The sequence below is a fragment of the Triticum aestivum genome, chromosome 4B (assembly GCF_018294505.1).
Source record: "Triticum aestivum cultivar Chinese Spring chromosome 4B, IWGSC CS RefSeq v2.1, whole genome shotgun sequence".
NCBI classification, from domain to species: domain Eukaryota; kingdom Viridiplantae; phylum Streptophyta; class Magnoliopsida; order Poales; family Poaceae; genus Triticum; species Triticum aestivum.
This window is the reverse complement of record NC_057804.1, coordinates 532,850,844-532,861,870: the sequence shown is the minus strand read 5'-3', so window position 1 is coordinate 532,861,870 and position 11,027 is coordinate 532,850,844. Positions and strand designations below refer to the sequence as shown.

Genomic DNA, 11,027 nt, shown 5'->3' with positions numbered 1-11,027 from the left:
TCACCTTCTTTTCAAATGTCCAAAATCCCCCTTTATACCCAATGTCCATGAGCATGCAAGTATCAATCATGTCCTTGAAACCTTGGATCTGAGCATTGCCTCTTTCTTCAACCCCCTCATGTTCTTCTGGACGTAGAACTTCATTAAAGTCTCCTATACATAGCTAGGGGAGAGCGCTCAAACTAGCTATACTTTTCATTGTTTCCCAAGTCTAGTATCTTAGATGCGTTTGAGCTTCACCATACACCACTGTCAGTCTCCACGGATCAAAACCCGGGTCCCTCACTTCACAGTCCACATGATAATCCGAATAACCAGTAATACCAATATTTATTGCATTATTCTAGAACAAACTGATACCTCTACTTCTGCCTACACTGCTGATAGCATAACCATTATCATAACCAATAGAAGTAGCAAAACTTTCTACCCTAACTTTATCAATTTGAGTTTCTACTATACAAAGCAAGGTAGGGGCAAAATTCTTCATGATCTCATGAAGTTCACGAATTGTCGAGGCTTTGCCCGCACCCCGACAATTCCAACATATGATACTCATTGTTGCCGGCGGCACTCCTCGGGGGAGCCCGCTGATGCATCATTGTTTGCACTGTTTCCCTCAATCATTCCTTGCACTTCTGCTTCATAACCACCCGCTGCCGTGTTGTCCAGATTTCTTCCATTGCCATCACCTTTCTTCGACCTTTTCACTTCTTTCCTCAGTGATACATACACCGGAGGCAAAGGAGGCACTCCCGACGGTTTCTCCATCACCACCATCGCTTTGGACATCCCTACTTCCACAGATCCTCGTCCTGATTCGTCTATCTGCATCTGCAAATTAGTCGAAGTGTTGTCAGCCGAGAGCCGCTTCAGCGAGCCTCCTACCAGTCCATCCACCTCCTCCATTGGCGAACTTCTCACCGTACTCCCCATTACAAATGATGCGGGGCCCGTGCTCCCATCCACTAGAGTTTTGTTTCTGCCCGCTGCTTGGTCCCCAACCTACACCTTGCTTTGCACATTCCCCCGTGTCCTTCATGTGATCTTAGCTCAGAGCCAGAAGCTGCTTCATGGGTCTGCGGTGAACGGACGTTGAAACGCCAGCTTTGGTCCAGGTTAAATTGCTTCCTTCCCCTCCCGCGACCCCCCATCGTAAAACCTCCTCCTCCTCTCTATGATTGAGCAGTCCCTCGCCCTGCTGATCAGGTTCTTACGTTATCTGCATATAAGAAGTCACCCCACTCAAAAGTCCTATCATCATGTACTCCAGCACCGCACTCCTCATGCCAATGCCCAAACTCTCCACAATTGTAACAGAATATCGGCAGCTTTTCATACTTTACTTGATACTTGACTTTCTCTTCACCTTTCTTTCCTGTCACAAATCTTTTTATTTTTGCATTCACATCAATCTTGACTCAACTCTCACAAATTCGGCGAAAAATCCTGCCGGCAACTTCAGCTGCACCTCCATCACCTCGATAATTCGTGACACAAGTCCCTTCGCTGTCGGCTCAATGAGAAAATTGTCACGTAGGCGATGGATCTGAGCCCACACCTCAATCTTATCCAGCTTGAAAGAATCAGGGTTTTTGAAGCAAGCTGCACAGATCAAGACGATTAGACTGGCCCATATAGAGTTTACGAGCGATCTATTCACTATTTGTATAGGCGTTTCCTATTTGGCGCCTAGGCGGCCGTTATTTGTATTTTGCAAACGGACGCTTGAAGCGCCCCACGTTGGACCACCCCATCTAAGTTTCTTTCTTCCGTTTTTCCAGACACGCACTAAAAATATTGTTGTGTTGCAAGGAAAACCCTTTCGCCATATTCCGTGGCAAGTTGTCGACCTACCGCACATGTTCGATGGAAAATGGGCCGACCCAGTTAGCACTTTTTTAAGTGGGATCTTTTTCCGGTTTTGGGAACCTTCCACCGGGTTTTCTAGTTCTCTTTTTTGTTTTCATTCTTCTTTCCGTTTTTAGTTACTTTTGTTTTTTCTGTTTGTTTTCTTTCTTTGGTTTTTTATTCTTTTTGTTTCTTCTATTTTTCAAAAACTATTCCAAAATATTCAAATTTTGTTCTTGTCATAAAAAATGTTCAATTTTTGAAAAAATGTTCTCAAAATTCAAAAAATGTTCTCGTCACACAAAAAGTTCAAAACTTTCGAAATTCAGAAAATGTACTGGGTTTCAATTTTTTTACGTATTCAGAAAATGTTTGCGCTTCCAAATTGGTTCGGGAATTTTTCAATTTTTTCTTTGTTTCAAAATTTTTCTCAAGATTCAAAAAATGCTCGTGCTTCCAAATTTGTTCTTCGTTTCAAAATTTGTTCTCAAGATTCAAAAAATGTTTGTGCTTTAATTTTTTTCAACAAATTCCAAAAATGTTTATGTTTTTTCAGAAAATATTTGGGTTCAAAATTTGTTCGTTTACATAACAAAAGTTTGCATTTGTGAAAAAAATCGATCTTCAAAAAATGGGAAAAAATTGTGATTTTGTCAAACAATGTTAAGTCCGGAATTGTACTTAGTTTCTTCTAGTTTTCCGCTGTATATTGGTCGGAAGGTTTGTTCTATCGCAGTGGTTTGCAGCGACCTCGTGCAAGCAGGCAGTCCTATGTTCAATTTCTGGCCAACACGCGCTACCCTTTTATTTTTATTTTTTCACACTCATATTCGCAATGTGCTGAATAGGCCACGAGCAACTAATTAACGAATGCTCCTTCGGGAGCCTCGCAACGGTCAGCGCCACTTGGCGCGCTCTCAGCTATTCGCCATGTGTCGCGCTCTGGACGCTCCCTCCGGATTTTGTTTTTTTTATTTTTCAGCACGTGTTTTTGGCTTCTTAAACGGTTTTTTTCGGGTTTTTTTTTTACGTTTTGATTTTCCACCGGTCTTCCCTAGCTTTTCGACCAAAATTTTCTTTAAAAAAAATAATTTTTTTGCGCAAAAATACGCTTTTTTTTTGCGAGAGTCACGGTTTTATTTTTGCGAGAGGCATGGTTGTGCTTTCGCGAGAGGCACGGCCGTGCCTCTTGGAAACGAAAAAAACGTATTTTCTATTTTTTTTTCTTTCGCGAGAGGCACAGTTTTGCTTCCGCGAGAGGCACGGTTTTGCTTCCTCGAGAGGCACGGTTGTGCTTTCGAAAGAGGCATGGGCGTGCCTCTTTCGAAAAGGAAAAAAACGTGTTTTCTGTTTTTTTGCTTTCGCGAGAGGCACTGTTTTGCTTCCGCGAGAGGCTCGGTTGTGATTTCGTCAGAGGCACGGGCGCGACTCTTTCGGAAAGGAAAAAAAACCCGTGTTTCTGGTTTGGTTTTTTCGTCGGTTTTTTTCGTCCGGTTTTTTCGTGAAAAAAAAGTTTGTCAAAACCTATCAATATGAGATCTAGTTTTGAATATCTTGATGCGAGGAATCCAACAGCGAAAGCGGTACGGGATTTGGACGCACGGTTTAAGAGATAAAACTTTTTGAATAAACGGATCTACGAAAAAAGGGAAAACACTCAGGTTGCAACAAGTGGCGCACATGCAGCGCGCCACTTGTCGTAACCCGGGAAAGTGGAAGTGATCTCCGCAAGAAGTACTCCTTAATTAGTGATTTCGAAATAGGCCGGCTCGATCGGTGCCCCCCTGTGCGCGCTACCCTTTTTACGATTTTTTTCACACTCATATTCGCAGTGCACTGAATGGGCCGGCCCAGTCGGTGCCCCCCTGTGCGACGGGGCGTATATTTGCCGCGTTCTGCGGCAAATAGGGGCTCCCGTGTTGCAACTCGAACCGGTGAGACTTTCAAGTCGGACGCACTATCCATCCCGCCACCGATCCCCACGTGAATACTAACGACGCGTTTGGTTCAGCTCCATAACGTATTGGGTTTCTCTTATCTGAAAGCGCCGCTTCCGATTATTTTTTTCAAACTAGCACAAAAGCCCGTGCGTTGCAACGGGGAAGAAAATTGATGCATTGATTTAAAAAAAAGGCTAGTTTCGTCATTCACCAAAATGCCCATCAACGCGGCATACGGGTAATGCATGTACGCTTTTATCATGTCATCATTTCCTTTAATTAGAGCCATGCATGTATCTTTTTCTCATTTAATTTAATTAGAGCCAATCACACCATGCCAAGCCCATAAATCCTTCTAATTAGAGCCAATACAACATGGTTGCATCGTCCATATCCCCTTCATTATGGAGTTTTCTCTCCTTTTGGTATGCTGTTTCCTCTCTTTCTTGGTTTTGAAGATGACTTGCTGATATAAGTTGAATCTACTACAACTCACGTGTGTATATAAGTTGGTGAAATTTGATCTAAAGGAACGAGGTAGGACTAATACTGATTGAATCAGTTCTTTACTGCAATCCGATTATAGGCCGGCTGGCTATAGCCTTCGTGGCCCAACCCAGAGGTTAGGGAGATCCGATTGGGCTTATAGTTTAATTGGTTGAAACGTACCGCTCATAACGGTGATATTGTAGGTTCGAGCCCTACTAAGCCCATCTGACCTGCTTAATCAATGACTCCGGTAGTCACCTGAACCACTCTCTCGGATAGCCCACAGCCTCTCTTCTGGATGCGAAAGAAGATTCGAGGTTCGATACCCAGTTAAAACATATATTTTTTACCTTTTTTCATGAAAGTGGCAGGAGCAGGCCCATCAAAGGAAGGTCGATGCCCAGCCAGTTGGGCCGTTGCACCTTCCGACTATGTTCTCCCATCGCATGAAAACACGGCCAGAAATTCACGTGAATAGTACCACCTCATTAGATTAAAAAAAGTCAAAATAACAAAATCACGTAGGCGGGACGAAACCAAGAATACCACCTTGCTTTATTAGTAGGTATAGATATGGCCTTTGTTTGGTTCGTGCGACGAGCGCCGGTTTCTAATACGCTCCAGTCTGGGCGGTTTCAATTTTACGAACGAGCGTATCAGAAACCGCGGTGACAGAAACCATCGTACACGAAACAAACGCTGGTTACCGTTTCGGAAAGCGCTGCAATCGAAAACCGCGATATTCTCTCCGAACCAAACGGGTCGTAACATCCTTTCCTTCTTTTCGTCTTTTAGTTTTATTTTTTAGTTTTTTCTCAAAATGCATGAACTATTTTCAAAATTGATGAAATTTTTTCAAGATCAATGAACTTTTTCACTTTTGGATGAAGTTTTTTAAAATTAGATGAACTTTTTACAAATTCGATGAACTTTTTTTAAATCGATGAACTTTTTTCAAGATCGATGAAACTTTTTTTCAATTTTGATGATTCTTTCAAATTCTTGAGCATTCTTCAAAATTGATGAACTTGTTTAAAATTTAAGAATTTTCTTCAAATTTGACGATTTTTTCTCTCAAAAAGTTAACCGGCGGGTTCAACCGTGACCAGTCAACCATACCCTTAACCAGGAAACTAGCGAAAAACAAAACAGTCGAGAAAAAAAGTTAACGACCAAGTCAGGCTTTGAAGTTGCAGCACACTATGGAACTATGTTGGCGCCAGATCTGCTAGTCGTTGAAGGCGCCGATTAGGAGCTCCCGTTTTTATATATAAAGGCGAATAGGACGGGAGAACTATTTCTCCCCCATATTGAGATGTAACTCAGTCTTGCCTCTCGATACGAGGGACTGACCGGCGCAGTTTTGTAGCATTCTCGCTTGAGTTCTATTTTTTTTTCTTTGTGGTTTTTCCTTTTTATTTTCATTGTTTGCATCAATGTACTTCGGGTTTCCTTTTTTACTTTTTTGGTTTGTTCGTTTTTATTTGATTCTTTCCTGTATTTTCACTGGTTTTATTGGTTTCTTCGGCATATCTTTTTTTTCAGCGTCAACTTTTTGGCTTACATATTGTACATTTTTTGTATACATCAAATTTTTCATACACATTTAATATTTTCTCAATAATGATTTATTTTTCACAAATATATGTTTTGATGTGTATCATTTTTCATACACATTGTACATTTTTTTACACGTAATTTTTTTATACACGTTCATCATGTTTTAATTACATGATTTGTATTTTCAAATACATGTTTTTAATACAGTGTTGAATACATGTAAACATTTTTCAAATACAAGTTTAAAACTTTATGCATGAAACATTAAAAAAAACTTTTTGAACCTTTTTCACATTGTATATAGTTTTTTTTGGAATATCTCATGTTTTTTTTAAATGCGTGAACACTTGTCGAAATGTAATATACGTTTTTTAAGGGTGCAAAACCTTTTTTAAACTACATAAACATTTTTATATTGTATAAATATATTTTAAATGTCATGAACATATATTTGGAACACACAGAAATATTTTAAAATTTCTCATGATTTTTTTAATTATACAAAAGTTTTTTTAACTATGCGAATATTTTTATACATTGTATGATCCTTTTTTAAACTTGCAATAGACCTCTTTGGTGTATCTATTTTTTTTAACATTGTATAGACTTGGTTACAATTACATACAGAAAAATTATAACTTGGATTAAAACTTAAACTCCATTAATTTGGAATGGAGGGGATATTCTGTTACGTGATACCCTGTCCCGTGGATGACAGCGTGACGGCCAGCCTCTCTCTCCGGTATCTATGTAGTTTAGTGTATCAATTGGAAAATAACTCATGGACTCGCAATGTCCACACAATGATGGCTCCTAGGCCCTAGCAGCATGAAATCTGCCACCAATCATGAGGCGTTCGTGCTGTATCCGTCCGGTATACACAAAGACTCAAAGTAATCAGCAGTATTTCTCGGCGATGCCATCATAATCAGGATAAAAATAATCTAGCTGCCCCCGTAAAAAAACAAAAAAAAAACTGGTTCAAGGACCATACATCTTGACATAGACTACTGTCAAATGGGTCTATCCAGAGCGGGGACCTGGTCAGCTGAAGGATCTCGATTCTTTTTAGCCTTTTAGGATTTGGATCAGAGAATCCTCATCCCAGGCCAGCTTTGCACGAGCAGAGCAATATCTTAGGATTTGGCTACCAAAGTTGACTTCGGCCGACAAAAACATCTTTTGATTTCCTACGGCTGCCTTTCGAAGAAAAGCTACAGCCGTCAGTTTGCAACCAGTTGCTCTAGCCGTCAGTCCACAGGAATCCTATGGCCTCGAGTGGTTCAGTTATTTATTTGTGCAGTTTCGTTACGAAATCGCTTGGTACCAGTAATTGATTTCTTTGGACAATGAGGAGCAGTCAAATTTAGGGAGGTGATTTTTTTTTAAAAAAAGGAGGTTAAAACCCTCGGCCTATGCATCAATCGATGCATGCGGCCGTAATTCGGTGAAATGGAATTTTTTTTACGCCACTCATGCTTAAATTTGAGTAGTGTTTCATATGAACTTGACAACCAAAGAGATCCTTTGCCTTTTTTTTGAAACGGAGGAAAAGGATTCAACTCATCTATTCAATTAAGAAGAGAATGAAGTTTGTTAGTGTTACAACACTCCCCAAATGGCCCAAGGAATGAGCATGACAAGCAATGCTATCACTTTGCGGTTCGGGATGCTACTGTCGGATAAGTCCAACCGATCACTCCTTAGTGGAACTCAGAAGATGCCATGCCGAAGCATCAGTACTCTCAAGTTGTAGTCAGTTCTTGATCATGTCTCAATGCCTAGTCATGAACTGACACTTGAAGAATAGGTGATCAACGAGCTCTTGTTCTTGCTTGCATAGCGGGGCATAAGCCACGGTTTGGCCAACCTATCCGCGGTCCAAATCCTATTTTGGATGGCCAACCAAGTGAAAAAAAATCCACTTTTGGTGGTGCCCAAACCTTGCAAACCATGTGCTCCATGGGGGGGGGGGGCGAATGGTGCCATGAAATTGTGCTTTGTAGGCGGGCTTCGCCGAGTAAGTACCACCATTGGTGTGCTTCCTGACAATGTCATCTTTGGCTTCCTTTCGAAGTTGGAAGTCGCACAAAATGGCCAACCTATCAATGAATTGGCGAAAGTGAGAAAGGGAGAAGCTAGGGGTAAACTTGATTTTGGAAATCCAAGCATCATCTTTCAAGGCTTCGCAAACCTTCCAGTATTTGTGAATGGATGACTCGTAGATTAGAGGCACGATATTCTTAGGCTTCCAGTCTAGCACCCAAGGCGAGTCGGGGGCGCTTGCACCATTGCCTATGCTGATGGTTGTGGAGATGTAGAAGAAGTCGAAGTACGTTTCATCGCACGGGATACCCAAACCCACCAACATCTTTGATGGTCCCTTCCATTCGAACCATAACCATCTTAGCCTAAGGGTTCTTGCAGATTTATTTGTGTTTAGCACTCTAACCCCCCAAAATCTAGGGGTTGGCACACGGTGTCTCTTAACTTTGCATTTTGCACAGTGGTCTTGTCCATTCCCGCCTAAAGAAAGACACATTCAAACTTGTTGACATTTCAAACGCCGCTAGGAGGGAAGATTAGCGTGGTGATGAAGAAAACCACTTCGGATGAGAGCACTGACTTAACAAGGATTATGTCGCCCACCTCAGCCTTCGTCCAACAATCCCCCTTATCTATTGTATTTTATTGACTTATCAAATAAAATTATATTTTCTTTGGCAAGACAATAAGCTCTTACCAAATAAAATCCTAATTTTTTTTAGGTAGGTAAATTACAAGCATGATTTGATAAATAATTAGTTAGACAAGCACACTAATATGGAAGATAATTATGGGCTAACATATTATAAAATATTTATATTACATCCTGTTACGACGCGCCGACACTTTTCCGGTAATAGGTAGAAAAATGTAGTAGAATGAAGTAAACATATTAGAAAAATGAGACTACGCTATATGTTTGCAACGAGGCTAATACTCCCTCTATTCCTTTCTATAAGGTGTATTTGTTTTTACAAAAGTCAAATGAGTGCATGTTTGACCGAGTTTTGAGAAAAACATATCAATATCCACAGTACAAAATTTATATCATTTGATCCATTTTGAAAAGTAGTTTCATGCTTTAGCTATTAGGTATTGCAGATGTTATTTTATTCTACAATCCTGGTCAAACATTCGAATGATTGACTTGTACGGAAATCAATACATCTTATATTCTTATATTCTGCAACGGAGGGGTAGATGATTTACTAGAATTTGTCATTATTTCATTAAAAAAACAAAGAAGATAGTATGTGACTGATCCATGCTCAATGTCTAACTGAGCTATGGGATAAGTGTAGTCAATCATTTGGAGGGAAAATCTCTTGCTTGCACTAAACACGTAACACGAACTTCATATGACGTAGTCCGACCACCTCTGCTCCATGGTCACCCCTGGTTGCTCCTCTGGCCGGAGCGACGGCGCCGCCTTCTTCCCGATCGGCTTCGCCGGGTTTCCGACGGCCGTGGTTCCACACGCCACATCTCTAAGCACGACCGCGCCCGCGCCGATCTTGGCTCCATCGCCAATGCGCACATTTCCCAGAACGCTGGCCCCGGCGCCGATGAGAACCCCGTCGCCGACCTTGGGGTGCCGGTCGCCGCATGCCTTCCCCGTGCCGCCCAGCGTCACGCCGTGCAGGATAGACACGTCGTCGCCTATGACCGCCGTCTCGCCGATGACGACGCCCGTGGCGTGGTCGAGCAGGATGCCCCCGCCAATGCGCGCCCCGGGGTGGATGTCGACGCCGAACACCTCCGAGGCGCGGCTCTGGAGGAGCAGGGCCGGCGGGCGGCGGCCCTCGGACCAGAGCGCGTGCGCGGCGCGGTGGGCCTGCAGGGCGAGGAAGCCCTTGTAGTAGAGGAAGCAGTGGACCATCTTGGCGCAGGCCGGATCGCGGTCCCGCGCCGCGAGGAGGTCGGCACGCGTGTGCTGGCTCGCCTCCGGGTGTGCCGCCAGCGCGCCAGCGAGGATGTCCCGGAGCGCGTCCTGCGGCAGCGCGCCCGGGATGCAGAGCTTCGCGGACAGGTGCGCCGCGAGGGCGGCCTCCAGCGACGGGTGCGACAGGACGAGCTCGGAGTAGAACATGCCCAGCAGCGGCTCGTCCTGCGCGTCGGCCTGCGCCTCGCCGTACAGCTCCTCCCAGACTTCATCGCCGCCGTTCCCGTTCACGGGCGCGCCCGCCGGTGCGGTGACGGTGCAGTCCGGCATGAAGCGGTAGATGGATCGGGAGATGCGGTGGCAGGAGTATGCTGGGTTCCACTTGTCCACACAGGCTGCCATGTCCGACCACGCGCTGCTAGAGAGAAAGAGAGGTGGTGTTGCGGTGCGCCGAGAGAGAGAGAGAGAGAGAGAGAGAGATGTGGAGAGATGTGGCGGAGCTGAAGAAGCAACGGGTGTTCGGCCACCTATATATAGGTGTCCGTGGAGCGATGAGGAAGAAGCAGAGGAAGCTGCAGGGAAGAGGGCAAGACCTACAGATGGCGTCAGGAAACGAAGGCCGTGGCGAGTCACCTGTCCGCTGGTGCCGTCAGTTACTGACCACCACCGTCAGCATGTGCCTCACTGCTTATCCCTCCCCGCGCCACTTAATTTCTCACAACTGTCGCGTATGCGCATCGACCGACGTGGAGAACAGGGGAACCGAGCATATGCCACAAGGATATGATAACTAAGGCTGGTTCTAATGGATAGTATCATAAGTTAGTATCATGCATATGATACTAGTGTATCATACTACCTCCCTAATGCATAGTATCATATGATAGTATCATAGATGACTTTATTTATTGACATGCATGACACATACTAGTGTAGCATTTATTATGATACGGTCTCATGATATGATACTCAACCCTCTCTTACTTCATTTAATTCTATGCCACCTCATCAAAGTTGCTTAGTTGACATGCATCATACTAGCTATGATACTCCCATTACAACCAGCATAACGGTGCACCAAGTTGCCATCCTAGCTAGCTACGGAGCCGTGGTGCGCAACAGAAGATTCCGAGCGAAAGCAACTGTCACCCTTGGGAATCCTTCGAAAGGAGCAAACCGAAATGCCGATCCACGGCTGAGCTAGAAACGGGCGCTTGGCTACACGAAGCGACACGCCCGGCGTACCGACACGCCGGTGC

At 43.7% G+C, this 11,027-nt stretch overlaps 1 protein-coding gene across 1 annotated transcript; it reads right to left on the bottom strand.

Annotated features, from left to right (window-relative positions):
* Positions 1-9,087: 9,087 nt before the first annotated feature.
* LOC123093127 (probable serine acetyltransferase 4) lies at positions 9,088-10,289 on the bottom strand. Its single transcript, XM_044515038.1, has one exon. The coding sequence runs from the start codon at positions 10,168-10,170 to the stop codon at positions 9,241-9,243; it is 930 nt and encodes a 309-aa protein (XP_044370973.1). The 5' UTR covers positions 10,171-10,289; the 3' UTR covers positions 9,088-9,240.
* Between the last annotated feature and the right edge of the window lie 738 nt (positions 10,290-11,027).